This window comes from Epinephelus lanceolatus, chromosome 10, assembly GCF_041903045.1.
Source record: "Epinephelus lanceolatus isolate andai-2023 chromosome 10, ASM4190304v1, whole genome shotgun sequence".
Taxonomy (NCBI): Eukaryota; Metazoa; Chordata; class Actinopteri; order Perciformes; family Serranidae; genus Epinephelus; species Epinephelus lanceolatus.
In genome coordinates, this window is record NC_135743.1 from 10,489,509 (window position 1) to 10,505,004 (window position 15,496).

Sequence of the window (15,496 nt, forward strand, 5' to 3'; positions counted from 1 at the left end):
TAGTATGTGTATGTATGTATGTATGTGTGTGTGTGTGTGTGTGTGTGTGTGTGTGTGTGTGTGGTGGAGTTGGTGGGTGGTTGGGGGCATAACTAAGCAAAGGCACCACAGTGAGGGAGACAGATGGCAACGAGGCTTGCTTGTGGAAGACAGACAAACTCTGCTGGATACTTCATTAGCATTATCCAGTGTATTTTTAGAGTTCACTGACAAGAAGCATGCAGGAGGTAGACACCACCAGAGAGTGTGTATTATGCGTGTGTTGGTGTGTGCGTGGGGGCGCGTGTGTTGGCTGCGTACAGTGTGTGCTTTTGTCCTGTGAGGGATGAAGGGGAGGGGGAGGCAGTGGAGAGAAAAAGAGGGGGGGGGGGGGGGGGGACAGCCCAGCAGGAGTCATTAATATCAGCGATCACACACACTGAGCCGGATAAAAGCAAACTGTGCGAGTGAGCGTAGCGCGGATGAAGCAGCCTATCCAGCGTAAAGCCAGCTAACTCCATCAGCAGTGTGGCTGCAGCGGCACTGAGCAGACAGGAGGAAGGGGGCCAGCCGACTAGCCTCGAGCTTGAAATGCAATTAAGGCTTCAGCACCACGGACAGCGCCTCCTCTGCTCCCAAACACCGCAGCCTCGTTACAAAAACACCTACAGCCCCATCCACATCCACCTCTGATACTGCACAGACACTGCCCACTTCCTTGTGTGTTTATAATGCCGGAAGCTGCAGTGGGAAAGGGATGATCCGGTCCATTTCAGCACCAAACACAGCTTCATATTGAGAAGCATATAGTGGCTATTTCCAAGCTCTGAGCAGGGCCACACGGTGCACACATACACACACACACACACACACACACACACACACACACACACACACACACACACATAGACTCAGATGCTGTGTTTTGTGCATGGCTGAGCATGAACTATTGAGACGTGAGGGTCACAGTAAGGGTGCCACCAACCGTATGCTACCGGTAGTTACTTGTCGGCTGTTGACAAGGGAATCCGTGATGGCCTGTAGAGGAAGGCCGACCATACTAGCAAGCCCGTATAGTCCTTATATGAACGGCTCCCAAAAGTAGCGTGTGGAATAACATATCTCGTCATTAAAGCGACTGTATGTTGTTTTAAAGGTGCGAAATCCCCCCCTGGCATCGTCTCTTTTTAAAGCATTAATGCAGTGATTCTTGCAAGAAGGAACTCAAAACAAATCTGGCCTGTGCCCATCGAAAACGAATGGCCTTTGCATACAAAATGAAGAACGAATTTGGCATCTGTCTAGATTATCTGCATGGGAAATGGAGCATTTTCTGAATAAATGGGGTCTAACATCACGACCTACAGTGATAGTAGCATCTAGCCCCCCTGAAGCAAAGCTGTAGCATGTGTACTTACTATTAGTTTCGATGCGCTCAGTCAAGATAACAGTACGTCCTCCGGGGTGGATCCGCCAGGGAAAGCCCAGTGTCGGATTATTTGGTAAAAATATGCATCTTTACAGCGATTTTTTATGGCTATATTAATATGGCTATAAATGTGCAAGCTGCTCCGTTCGTAAACAGGATGTTACAACAACAAAATCACTCGGGCTTTTTCCATGTATTGCAGTTACGCATGGCAAAGGTAAGAAATGACAAAAAATCCATACAAAAAAATATACATGCACTATATACAAACGCATCCCCCATAAACGACGAAACACCGATTCACCACACTCCCCTCCTTTTTTCCTCTCCTCTCCCCCCCACTCTTACAATCTTGAGCTAATTCACGACGTCATGATGGAGACGCACCGTGCGTAACAGTGCCTCTCTCACGCATGTATCTTTTCCCTCCTTCCCAGGATGGAACAGGTCTGGGCCCACAACAGTAAAATATCACAATGAATCTTACGAGGCGGCTTTGGGTTTATGATAAGCTTGTGGATTTATCCCACCGTTAATAATTAGATCGCGGCAGGAGGACTAGACACGGATGGAGGTGCAGATATGGCGCTGTGGTATTAACAGTGACTACATTGTTAAGCCTTTTTCCAAAGCTCCTCGGAGTTAAGTCGACGAAGCGACAATCAGTCATTTCTACAACACTGGTCAGCTATTAAATCAAAGCCCATCGCCTCCTTCATCTCCCCTTTTTGTGTCTTTTCCGCCACCCTCTGCTCCTCTCCTGCCATCTATTCTGAGATCCGCATCCTGCTTCATATTTATACATCTGCTGAATTATTGAAGGAAGGCTGAGGAAGACATAACCTCTCCCTCTGTCTCTCAACACCACTCTTCCTGCATCTGTAAAACAGAGATTCACATCCTAACCTGCCTCCTGACACATACCACTACAATAAGTCCCACAAGGTATCAAACAAATAGGGAAACAGGCCCAAGAAGTATGATCTGGTTTATTGATTATAGATATGGCAATGCATAAATCTGAGAGTGACATTCTGACTAATTCACAAATGCCGTTAAAAGGGTGAGAACTAACTGTTAAGACAGGAGTGAAGGTGAGGTGTTTCAGATAAACTGCGACAATAATGGTTTAAATACACACGACAAACTGTGCTGAACATCTGTACAACAAACTCATCAAACATTCAAATCAGGAAACACGTGGTAACTGTACATGTCAATATTTTCCAGCTTTGTAGTAATTACATACATTTACAAGTCATTTCTTGACTTCATCGCTTTGCGTCACACACTTTGAAAAGTACAATGTCATAAAAAACAGAAATCAAAACAAACTCTTCAAGTCTCATCGGAAAACGGCGCCTGGGTGAATCAGATTGTTAAAACATTCTTTTAAAAAAATCATAACAGGGCGCACACTTGTTCTTTAAATGGTTCTAAACAGAACTACAGTTAACAGCAAAGTGCTCCTCATGCTAAATTTGTTACTTGTTCTGTGTCAAGGCACACTTCAAATTACAACACGGGCAAGTTTGTTTTTTTAAAAGGCAACAAAAGAGAAATCGCTGCCAAAGAAATCCACTTACACAAATGTAAACAATATCCAAATATTATACATTTGGGGAAAAGGCTTTTTGCACCATAAGACCACAGCATAATGACATACTAAGAAAAACAAACATGGCTGCAGCTTTATCATCTTAGCTTTAATGGTGTCAGTTTTTGTCTCAGCATATAGCCCTGGATACATGTCATTAACATCCGTCGAGATAGCTAACTAGGAGTGCATGCTGTCGGAGTGGAAAGAGTCCTTATCGTCTTCCATCCATTCACCATTTCAGGAATTTTCAAAAAACGCATTCTCTCGTGCCAAAAATAACAAAGCACTGCCTGCAGCATGTTACAGGAAATAAATATAGGAAATGTGAATTCAAACATGCTTTCACTCTGCACTGACAGAGAATCGTTTTTGTCATTTTTCCCTGCACACTAACTTGATGCGGGTGGAGTGTGGATCTCGGTGTGTGTGGAGCGACCCCCTCTACCTTGAAGCAATCGCTGATAAGACTCGACGCGACCGGAGGGGGAGGCAATGGAGGGTTTTGTTTTCAGTAGTCTCAACAAATTAGATCAACGATTAGCCTGGGAAAGTAAGAAATGATGCCTTTCTAAACATGTCTGTTCAGACGGGGCTTTTGATCATTCTTCGCTGTTCCTTCATGCTCAGGGAACAAATTCTACCCAGGATCCCTCAGAGGGAGTGAATATACAGTATACTTGTCCTGGAGGGTTGAAAGCGCTTTAGAATCCAGTAGTGTTCTAACTAGGCTGCAATATGAACTATTGATCAATGTCAGCTTTAGAATAATGTGTTGTCAGTCAACGCGCGTGTGCTTATTTACACCATCATATCATACACCTACAACTGCATCACTCCAATTTTAGATTTGCAGCTAATTGACTATCTGATACTTTGGTTGGTACCTATGTGTTAGGGGTGTTTACCCTACTTTGTACTTTTTTTTTAAACTCACACTTTTGCAGTGTTTATAACTGTTTCATATCTACGACACCTTCACAAACTGAAGCTTCGGTGGTGCTGCTTATAGAACTGCTGCTGCCGCTCTTTGGCGGTTGGTTCCGAGAGCTTGTCCCTTCTATCTATCACTACTCCTCTCTCTTTCTCCCCCTCATCCCCAGTTACGCTCCCTACGTCGCTGAGATCCCCGAGGTGCTCGATGGAGTCATATTTCTCCAAGTCGGAAGCAATGGTCTGCAGGCTGAAGACCGAAAGGGAATCCGACCCTGCCCGTTCCCTCTCCTTTTCATTCTCCTTCTCCTTGTATTTCTCCAGGTCGATGGCTGCATCCGCTCGATCCATCCCCCTTGCACTGCCACCGCCGCAGGCTCCACCCTCTTTCTTAACCCTGGTGTCGGACTCAGCTCCAACAGGGGGGCTCCGCCCGGCGCAGGCAGTGGTGCATCCTCCCTCAGCCTGGTCCCTCCCCCTCTGAGCGTGGATCTGCTCGCTGATTTGTTCCAAGTTGCGTAAGGCGATGGAGTAGCGGGTCTTCACTTTGGCTACCTGCTGTTCCAGCTGCAGCACTTTGGCCTTGTTCTCCTGGAGTCACACAGAGGGCACAGCAGCTTTCATCATCAATTTCAGCATTGATTTTATGCCAAACAGGTATATAACCTAACAGTGACCTCGAGTAAATCCATAACATACAGAATACATTGCAGCATTTTCTGTCAAGTCAGCAGCACATTTACAACACAAATGATTATTTTCTTATGAAAACGGAGAACTGGAAGTGACGGATAACAAGGCACACTACAGAACATCTTGTATCTGCTTCAGGCTTCGCAAACAGAGGGCTCCCTGTGTCTGCATTACCTCCAGTATGTGGTTGAACTGGGCCTTCAGCTCAAAGTAAGGTTTGGATTTCACAATGACTCTTTTGAGGGACTTTTGCAGCATCTGAACCCGTGCCTCGGCCTCCTGGCAGGCGTGTGTGACACGCATGTGCTCCCTCTCACTGCGGAGTCGCTCCTCTTCGGCTTCATTCACCTGTGAGAGACATGCAGGGGCAGGATGTTAAATGCACACACATAGCAGAGTGCGTTAATAAGTACAAGGTATCGACCTCTCTCTTTATTCAATTATTGTCTCCACTAAAGTTTTTTGTTACAGTGGAGCATACGACAAATATGTTTATTGCATTTTCACATAACATACACTTGACACTGAACATAAAAGGTACACAAAGTTTGATCCTTATATAAATGTTCCATTGTGAGTCTGCCAGTGTTTTAGGAGTGCAATGCTAAATCAGTGGAGTACTTTTTTTTTTAAAACACTATTCCTCTTTTGTTGAGTATATGTAAAAAGGCTCAAATAAACAACAAGGTGATGGACTTACACTGATTCAGCCTCTTGTTTTATTCCTATGTCGCTATCCAACATGTTTTAAGGACCAGACACACCAAGCCAACGTTCGTCTATCAGTCAATGTCAAGTCGTCAGTGAGCAGGACACACCCTGGTTTGTGTGGTGTGTCCGCATTGTTGGCACTAGTTGGCCTTTGAGGGCTGTTTTTTGTCCAATGACTGAAGTCACTCGACTGGCAGTTCAGCTTACGGCACGAGAAGAGAAACGGAAGTGTGGAAAGTAAACTGGAAGCTAAAGTCAAGAGGAAGTGAGACCAAAACAAACTTTTTATATCATGTAAGATCATTTTTTAGCCATTGAGCTCTTTAGCAGAAACAACTCATAATTGTTTGTGTTACTGTTTGCTAGCGTACCACAAATATACTGCAAACATGCTAACTAGCATCTTGTATCCATCCTTTTGGTCTTCAGGTTTCCCTTTTTCAATGATGAATACAGACTACTGCTGCCTGCTAGTATGTAGTTATTTCTGCTCACACAGGCAGAACGTCCACGCTAGTTGGCTGTCGATTGTAGTCTTTGCAGTGTGTTCAGGTGCAACTTTTTGGCCAAGGCATAGGTAACGTGAAGCGACACCAACAGTTGTCATTCTTTGATGTCAATTTGGTGTGTCTGGGCCCCTTGACATTTTTTGTTCTTTGCACTTAAGTGAATGTTTTACTTTGCTTTAAACATGTATCATCCAATTTAAGACACTGCCACTCAACCCAAGTCTGGTGTCATCATTTTATAGCCGGTGTCTCTCCTCCTCTGTTACCTTGGAGGTAGCATGGTTGAGCATCTCCTGCCAGGTGGGATCCAGGGTGTTCTTGCCGTCAGCCATCAGACCCTGCTCTGCCACATAGACCATCTCCCTGGCCGCCGTGTGCATAGAGACCGCTCTCTCGTAGCTCAAAGCTGCCTTCTGGGTCTCCTGCTGTGCCTACAGAGAGCAAAAAAAAAAATGTTTACAGCCTACAGAAGTGGAATATGACAAAGGCAGGACCCTGAATTCTGTTGAGTCCAATTCAAATGAAATCTGTCAAGATGTATTTATAAATCAGTTTTTGATTTAAAAGTTTAATGAAGTTAAGTCCATCACCATCACCATGTAGATACAGGTAAGTAAAGGAAAAACAATCAATTGCCTTGTATTTAAATGTATATTTTTAACTGTTTACAATTTCCCATAAGAAATAGGATCTAAACAGGTATCTTGTATCCAGATTGTGTACAGGGCAACGAGTTATGTTGGTTAGCAGTTCACACCTACATTAGAATCAATCTCACATGCATATTAGGTGACCGTTTGTGATCAGAGCGCTCATCCCTTCTTAGATTTACTTTAATATGTTTAAAAAGGAAATAGTTGCAATTCGAAGAATATGTGACCATCAAAATCTTGTCTACATTGTTGTACTGTGGTATGGGTAGAGAACAGTATATTGGGGATTTGTAAGGCTACACTCTATGTACGCAGAAAACAACAATGAACACTTCTTCAGTGCGGTCAGGAATGCATTTGCAGTAACGCTACACCACATATGTGGACAAATGCATCCCTGAACACCTCCAAGGCTGTCTCAACAACTGGGTTTCTACACTCCTGAATGTAGTTGGGAGAGATAGTCCAAGGACACTACAGAAAGCCCTGCTTACACTGTGGCTAGAACTTTGATACCAGGGTACTAGGTACTATGTTAATTTTAGTATCATAAACTCTTGATTAACGATACAGTAAACTGTATTTTTGACGAAGAAGATTTCTTTAAAGGACAGGTCTAATTGCATTCTTTTCCAAGTTTTTCAATTGGAACCACCCACTCAGCCATTACCAAAATATGGTGATGTTGGTTACAGTGCTGATGCCTGAACAGAAGCTGTTATATTGCCCTTTTCAAAGCCACCAGACTTGATTGACATAAACATTTACCTCTCAGAACGTGGAAGTTGCTGGTCAACTGTCGACTTGATCGTTGAGCTTGTGTGATTTTTAGAACCAAACAAACATGGTGTCCACAGCAGTTCATGGGTTTATATGTAAGCAGCATGCACTAACCTTCATTAGGTCATACGGGAAAATGGTTTCAGATGGGCTTGGGAAAAAAGCATTTTGATGCTTAAACATACATACTTCAACCAAAATTTGATTTGGGATGATTTGTGGACATAAGGAACACTTCTAGAAAGCTACAGATTGATATAAACCCCTCAAAACAACAAAAAATAAGGCTCACATACTCCACTATCCCTTTTAAACAACATTTTAACCACATGTTAACATATCTAGTAACATATTGTTTGTGTACCTCTTTCGCCAGGCGACGAGCTTCATAGTAGGGTCTTGCTTTCTCTATACAGCCACCAAGCTGAGAGCTCTGAGCATTTAGCTTCCTGGCAGACTCTGTGAGGATCTTCCGGTACCCTGATCTGGCATCCTGGATGGTTAATGCATGAAAATGACAAGATTAGATTTACCTGTAATGGTATGACTGATTCAATTCCACACAGAAGTGTAGCTGCAAGTGAGCAATCAATTCACTTAAGTGTCAAGTTATCAGCAACAAAACATTTTCCATTTTATGAGATCTGACTTTTCCAGACCTTAAGCTTAGGGATATTGAAAACAAAATTACCATATTGATGAGCACCGTCTGGGCAGACTGATAAAATATTCAACAACAGAGACAGCAAGAAATTCCTTGGGTGGTAGTGACTGTTCTTTTAACATTTCTCATGAGTTTTGTTTTCTCAAAATCAAAGCATTTTTATTCAAGTTGTTTTCCATATTTTTCTACCATTTGTAGGAAGACTGAACAAATGCCCCTAATTAGATGGAGCAGGGGTTTTGTGATTCAGGTATTTGTATTTTTACTCACATCCAACTGCAGTTCTAGTCTATTGATTTCTGCACTGGCTTCATTGAGATGCTCCAACTCTTCCTGTGGGAAAAAAGAAAAATAATGTGCAGCTTTAAGCCTTTGTAAACAACTAGGAAGAAACTTTTATATTCCTCTAACACATACAGTCTGGTTAGATTAGCTATGGTTAGTATCTCAGGTATTATCGTTATAATGTAGTATGATAATGCTGGGCTTGTCTGACTGATGGTGATGCGAGGGCGGTACAAACTTGGAGCTGAAATTAAAGTGCATGCCAATGCAATTAACTATCCAGATAATCACTTTTGATCTGACAACCGGATCTGCACTGATTACAGAGCTATGGAATTAAAACAAAGCACAACAAATAGATGAGAAAGGGTTTATTCTGACACATAGCTACCTCTTCATTAAGTTTAGCCAAAATCAGTCTACTATTACCCATCCAAGTACCGTTACCAATTGCATCCTGGCTAATTCATGTCACAGCTATGGCTTGATGGAGGTTAGATGACCACTAACAGAGCAAACACCGGGTGCACATACCTGGATCCTCGGGTCCAGTTCTTCCTCATAGGGGCTGTGTATTTGTTCTCCCACTCCTTTTTGTTTTTCGCTTTCACCATCCTCGCATGTGTCCCTGAGCGCCGATTCTAGTGATGGTCCATTAGTTTCGGCAGCTTTGACCTCCTCGTCCCCACCGGGAATTACCTCCCTCCAATCCCCCGCATCTGACTCCCCGGACCCGGCGGGGCTCTCCCGCAAATCGCCTGGCTCCATTCCAGGCCACAGTTTTGCTTGCAGCGGCGTTAGCTAAGGTTACTTAAGCAACAGACGTGATGGCTAACGTTAATTAACCTAATAGCCGGTCCTGGTAACAGCTGTTGTGTTACTCAGCAGGGGTAAATGGGAAAATACCTCCAGTGGTGGCGAGTGTTGTCGAGTTTGCTATCTGCCATATCAAATCGCACAGAAACACGAGCCCACTGCACAGCTAGCCTAGCCTGCAGCCTAGCACGCTAACAGGCTAACGGCGTCAGTGAGAATTTAACGGTTACTTTACAGCAAACAAATGAGAACAAATAGCTACCATGAGATGAAAAGTAAAAGGAGACCCCTCAGTATGTCCCCCCATCATATGTGTTTTATCCTCCATCTCTTACCGGTTCTTCATTACTTTAGCTAGGCTAGCTAGCTAGCGGTTTCGGTCTCACATCATCATTTCAAATGAAGTAAACAGAGGAGCTTCGGATACGGACGCGCTAATATGTTTGACCCACGTCGTCTGCCGTAGACACACACACCACTGTCACAGCTATAAAATGAAATTAATTCCTGTCTGGGCCTGCACTGCAAATATACAGCTAATTTGAAATACACCGTGTGTTCTCACTATATTTCTGTATTTGCTTGTTGTAGACAGGTAAATCAGTCTGTCAATAACCCTGGAACAACAAAACATCCACTACTACCATTATAGATAATAGTTTTAGTTTTTAATGTGCCTGTTTTTTTAATATGTACATACTATGTTAGTCAGTATTAATCCTACATATTGTATGTATAGTATATAGACATGTACACATAATCAAGTCCATACGTATCCAGTATGTGTTAATTTTTGCACTATTTGTCTAGTTTACAGCTGACAGAACACTTGACTTGTATATAGAGGTTATATTTTTATTTTGTTTTTATTGTTGGTCATTGGTGCTTTTTATATGTATTTTTTCTCATAAAAGTGTATACAATAGTCATGTCTATTCTTTGCCTTGATTTGTTCAGCTTTGTTGTCCTTGTCTGTAGCTGTTATGTCTATTTCTGTGAAAGTTTAGAAAGCAATGCAGAAAAAAAACTAAGTCAAATTCCTCCTGCCATATAAGCTTGAAGTCAGATGGCTGAGAGGATTTTTCTGTATTTTCAAATGGTCCTTCATGGTTTTGTGTTGTAGGAATTCCCCTTTACAAATAGATGTTATTTTGTATTAATAGTTTGCAAAAAAAATGTTCTCTACATGGAGAACTAAACAATGTCTCATCCACACTGACAAGTGAAACAAAGATACCTCTGAGAAACAGTCAAATAAGAACAGTGGAAATCCCCCACCATCGGTTAAAGAAATGGATTGTTAGCACCATGTGTGTGCAAATTTAAGCAGGAACAAGTTCCTGTTTCAGTGTAAAGTGCACAGTAATGCCTTAAACAAGCTGGAATAAACAGGCGTTTTACTTAAGCAAAGCTTTTCTTCAAACTTCACAACAGATGTGAGCAGAATACTGAGGGCCCTGTAATGCAGAACTGTGAGGATATCTACTAAATGGAAATTTTAACCTTTGTTTACCTTCTGTTTTTAGTTTTAATCACTTTGGGGGCCCAAACCTTTTAATTTGCAATCAACTGAGAACATGGTACTACTTCTTTGAAAGCAAACTGCATTAAGCAAGTCATCAAAATTGTGAATTGTTTTTTATTCCAAAAAATATACAAACACACTGATGTTGTAGTTTGCAAGGTGATAAACCTGCAATGTGTACTACATTGGAGAATCATTATGCAGAATTAAGTGACATTAAAATGTAAGCAGGAAGAACTGATTTTAATAGAAGGCATAAACAATGAGAATCAAATGTGAGATTATACTGCAGTTATGACCAATCACCACCACCATAAGCAACCATACCACAGATTATATTTTTATATTTGTACCAGACACAAAAAAGGTCACGTAGGCTACCAAATAATTTAAACAAAAGTGGCAAACTAGGTAGTTGCATTGAATGCATTAATGAGTGTCATGTGCACAATTAGCAGAATATAAAAATAGATCTCTGGTGAATTACGACAGTCTTGTCTAACATACTGTTTAGGCTGCTTCCTACACTGTAAGAAATGTTTTGGAATAATGAAAAAGACCTGAGTAGTATTGGCAATTACCCTAACACCAGAAAGAGAGACAATCTGTTCTGCGTTTTAAGACAATAATCTAGAATAAATGTGATTCAATCAAAGAAACTTTAAGGACATCAGTCTTTGGTCTGGAATGCTTTTCCCAACTGACATTCAGAGATTACAAAAAGGCTACATAAACTTGCTTTTGGATCATCAACTCCAGGTGGCATCATACTGGGTCCATCCTGGAGGAGGGGCCAGGTAGATTCTCTGTCCTCTTGAGATGAAACTGACAACCCCCCTGTATCCTGTCCTTGGGACTCCAGACTTCAAGTCATCCATGATACCCAGGTTTTTGGCCAGCATTTTGAAACTCTCCTTACTTGAGTATTGAAGGCGGAAGGGCCCGGGTCCTTTTAGCTTCCCCTGCTTAACATCTTCATATGCAACCACGGGAGCACTGTAAACTTCCTTCTCAAAATTTTCTCTGTACATCTCCTCCTTCAAGTAACTCAGGTCTAACTTGGTGAAAGGCACAAATTCGGTATTCAGTTTAATGTATCGCAGGTACTTGTCATAAAACTGACCCAGACTCACTCCTTTCCGGCCAAAGGTTAAAGTTCGGGAGATCTCTGGGCGGATACAGGCACGGTTGCGGCGCTGCTCTGGCTGACGCATCCAGTCGTCCCAGAATGAAGCAGGCCACTTGGGCTCCAGCTCCTCCCACACCTCCCTGAGGAGCATCCACCCCAGACCCGGAAAGAAGTCTGTCCTGTAGAGCAGGTCAGCCTTACCTGGATCCACATAGCCATCTCTGCCATTGTCATTCCAGGCTGACACACACCAAAGACTGGGGTCAGATTTCAGGACTGGCAGCAAGGCTCGGAAGTACTCAAAGAAGTCTGGCGCCACCTAGAGCAGGAGATGAATAAGTCAATTTCAGTTTAAAATGACCCCTATCAACAAGTGATTTTAACGGTTTGAAGGATTGAATAATTTAACGGCTGTGAAAAATGGAATGTATAAATTGTTTTTATATCGATATATAAAAGAGCGAACACTTAAATTCATCCATCAGCTTTTTAATCTCGTATAATACTTATGAAAGCATTAACTGAAGCAATTTAATAGTACTAGTTGATGATATGATTACCTCCAGGTCATCCTCTACAATCACAACAGAGGAATGAGAAAGGGTCTTGAACACTTGGTTGAGAGCCCAGCGGTAGTGCCTGGAGATTTTGTAGTAACCCTGAAACTTCTTGTGCTCTGGCCGCACAGCGATATCTGACAAGTCTGGCTGTTTCAGATGAATTACTTGACTTCCATAAGAACGGATCACTTCAGCAGTCTCAGCGTGTCCGCAGTCCTGACTCACTATGATTGGGAAAAGCTCTGCTGAAGGACGGAGCTCCAGGAGTTTGTCCAAGCAGCGCTTCACGGTGACCCTGTTACAGGCGATTACCAGGATAGGAATGACGGGCTGACGCGGGACAACAACCTTCGGTTTGTTTCTGTTTGACGGCTCCCACAATGACTGGTGATTCTTGATCTGCAGCAGGATCTCTTTCTGCCTCTCAAGCTCCGCTTCGAACGTGTCTGCCATTCGGAGCACATCTCCCACCATATCATTAGTGGGCCTTTCAGCCACTTCTCTCTGCCCTCCGCCAGGCTCGTCCGGCTGGCCAGGTGGGGGTCTGCCCCACAGCAGAAGCACCAGTATGGCGTTCCAGGTGATAAACAGGAACGTACCACAAAGAATGAGAGAGCCTCTCTTGCGGAGCATGGCCCAGAAACTCAAAAGGAGGGAGGTGGGTTCAGGAGGACAGGGTTTGAATAGAAAGATGTGTCCTTGTTACAGACAATAGGAATGGGATATGTGAAGGGCAGCCTGTGTACCATCACAAGCACATAATCAGAGACCTGGAGTCGCAGTTTCTTGGCTCACTGGGCAGTTGCTAAAGTTATAAGGACACAATACAGTGTCAACGAGGGCAGAGATGGACAGAAAACGATGAAGGACAGGACTCATCTTTGAGTAAATTTGCATTCGGGCAGATCTTCAACTTAAAATATCCTCTTCCATCTGAAATAATAGAAAAACAAAAGAAGAAGAATTAGCTTTACTAGCAACATATGTGTACATATACAAGGAATCTGAGTTTTTTTTTTGTTGCTTTCACACAAGTAGACAGTCAGCAAAAACAAGCACAACAAAGCTTAGGCAAAGGTAAAACATCTGACTGCTATATACAAATATAGCATACAGCAATGACGTGGTGCAGAGTGCAAATGCTGCTGGAATACTAGATGATTTAAGTGACAGGTTGCTTTATATACACGGCAAGAACATAGTGTACTTTGAGAAAATAAAGGCTGCAATAACAGTGACAATGACGAGAAAGTAACACGTGTGCAACAACACTTTTTATCACGAGTGAAAGCAGGAAACCAGTTTATGATAATGGCTGTTTCGTAGGAAGTCGCTTCATGTGAACTGGAGTGATGATTCACCCAACTGTCCCTGATCGATTTTCTCTTATCACCTGTGGCTGCCTCGCTACAGATACACCAAACTGTGTGTTTTAAGACAGAAAAGAAACAGCCATAGACACCGAGACACCAGCTCGCTGTCCTCCCCGGTGCTAAGCAGACAGGTTATACCCGACAGACTGTAAATACTGTAGCTTGAGGAGGAGCGTGTTGAAATTAGCCCTTACCCTTTGAGCGTGTCTTCTTCTTGTGGCCATTTCTTCGATGACAACCGGCAAACTTAAGCGACACGAGCCGACAGGACGGGTGGAGCTTTTCTCTCGCTAGTTTCCCGAATACTGAAGCAACTTAACACCCCTTCAGTTTCTCTTGTTTCTCGCCAGACTGGAAAAAGAAGGCTGAGGATAAGGAGGAGGAGGAGGAGGGAAAGTAACACGACGACTTCCTGGGTAGAGAGCAGTCACGGGAGGAAGTCCCGCCCTAACTGTCACCTTGAGAAGTTACACAACAGTTTGACGTCTGCGCGGCTCTCTGCGGAGCTAATTAGGAGAACAGTAGCTTGTAATGTCTTTGTCAACATTTACTGTCTGCTTTCACACACCGTGGCGTCGAAATATGGCGATGAAGAGATGTAGCTAATGTAATAACATACATTATCTGTCTGAGCTGCAGAGAGGCTCCTGTAATTTGCATCAGCTGCAAGGGGAAAAAAGGCAAATGTGTTTTGGTTCAATGGAGGAACATGTCTTCCCTTCAGTCTACCTCATGACAAACACTAAAACAATACGTAGCCTGACAGCTTATATATCTGTATCTCTATCTACATCTATGTGTATATAGGTGCATCTCAAAAAGTAGTAGTAAAGTAGTAAAAAATATTTTTTCCCCTTAATTTAATTCAAAAGGTGAAACTTTAATATATTCTACATTCATTAAATACAAAGTGAAATATTCCAGCCTTTTTCCTTTTAATTTCGATTATTATGGCTTAATTAGTTTCCTCAGAAGGGTGGCTGGGCTCAGCCTTGAAGGGTAAGGCGCTTGGACATCTGGAGGGAGCCCCTGCTCCTTCGCGTCTAAAGGGGTCATAAGGTGGTTCAGGTATCTGATCAGGATGCCTTCTGGGCGCCTCCCACTTGAGGTGTTTCAGGCACATCCCACTGGTAGGATGCACGCTGGAGGGATTACAAATCTCATCTGTCCTGGGAACGCCTCAGGGTCCCCCAGGAGGAGCTGGAAAGCGCTGCTGGGAAAAGGGACGTCTGGGGTGCTTTGCTTGGCCTGCTGCTGCCACGACTCAGCCTTGGATAACTGGATGAAAATGGATGGATGGATGGACGGACGGACAGATGGATGGATGGCTTACAGCTCATGGAAATCAAAATCTAGTATCTCCAAATATTAGAATATTACATAAGACCAAACAAAAAAGAATTTATAACACAGAAATGTCCACCTTCTGAGAAGTATGTTCATTTATGCACTCAGTACCTAGTCAGGACTCCTACTGCCTTCATCAACTGCATCAGTGTGGTGTGACATGGAGGCCATCAGCCTGTGGCACTGCTAAGGTGTTATGGAAGCCCAGGTTGCTTCCCACCAGTGTGACATGCCCAGAATGCCTCTACCTGGAGGCGCCCAGGAGGCATCCTGATCAGATGCCCCAACCACCTCAAGTGACCCCTTTCAACACAAAGGAGCAGCGGCTCTACTCCAAGCTCCCTCCGGATGTCCGAGCTCCTTACCCTTCCTCTAAGGCTGAGTCCAGACACCCTTCTGAGGAAACACATTTCGGCCGCTTGTATCCGCAACGTCATTCTTTCGGTCACTACCCAGAGCTCGTGACCATAGGTGTGGGTTGGGACGTAGATGGACCAGTAAATCGAATGCTTT

At 43.3% G+C, this 15,496-nt stretch overlaps 3 protein-coding genes across 4 annotated transcripts in view; all 3 read right to left on the bottom strand.

Annotated features, from left to right (window-relative positions):
* The window catches only part of gabbr1a (gamma-aminobutyric acid (GABA) B receptor, 1a), a 121,139-nt gene extending 111,694 nt beyond the window's left edge, over positions 1 to 9,445 (bottom strand). The window contains exon 1 of one of the 2 annotated variants that reach the window (XM_033641000.2): positions 9,385 to 9,445. The gene's annotated coding sequence lies outside the window, so the exon portion shown is untranslated. Of the gene's footprint in view, positions 1 to 1,397; positions 1,757 to 9,384 lie in introns of those variants that run through there. The other variant, XM_033641001.2, reaches the window with a different exon arrangement.
* Positions 2,384 to 9,393, bottom strand: sh3bp5la (SH3-binding domain protein 5-like, a). The gene is made up of 6 exons (XM_033641002.2): positions 8,768 to 9,393; positions 8,219 to 8,281; positions 7,649 to 7,777; positions 6,118 to 6,282; positions 4,806 to 4,979; positions 2,384 to 4,529 (listed from the first exon to the last, which is right to left on the bottom strand). Exons 1-6 carry the CDS (start codon positions 8,999 to 9,001, stop codon positions 3,984 to 3,986), a joined length of 1,311 nt encoding a protein of 436 aa, XP_033496893.1. The 5' UTR covers positions 9,002 to 9,393; the 3' UTR covers positions 2,384 to 3,983.
* Positions 9,446 to 10,668: 1,223 nt separating the features above from the next.
* mgat1a (alpha-1,3-mannosyl-glycoprotein 2-beta-N-acetylglucosaminyltransferase a) lies at positions 10,669 to 14,048 on the bottom strand. The gene is made up of 3 exons (XM_033639723.2): positions 13,831 to 14,048; positions 12,264 to 13,196; positions 10,669 to 12,022 (listed from the first exon to the last, which is right to left on the bottom strand). Exons 2-3 carry the CDS (start codon positions 12,894 to 12,896, stop codon positions 11,324 to 11,326), a joined length of 1,332 nt encoding a protein of 443 aa, XP_033495614.1. The 5' UTR covers positions 12,897 to 13,196; positions 13,831 to 14,048; the 3' UTR covers positions 10,669 to 11,323.
* Between the last annotated feature and the right edge of the window lie 1,448 nt (positions 14,049 to 15,496).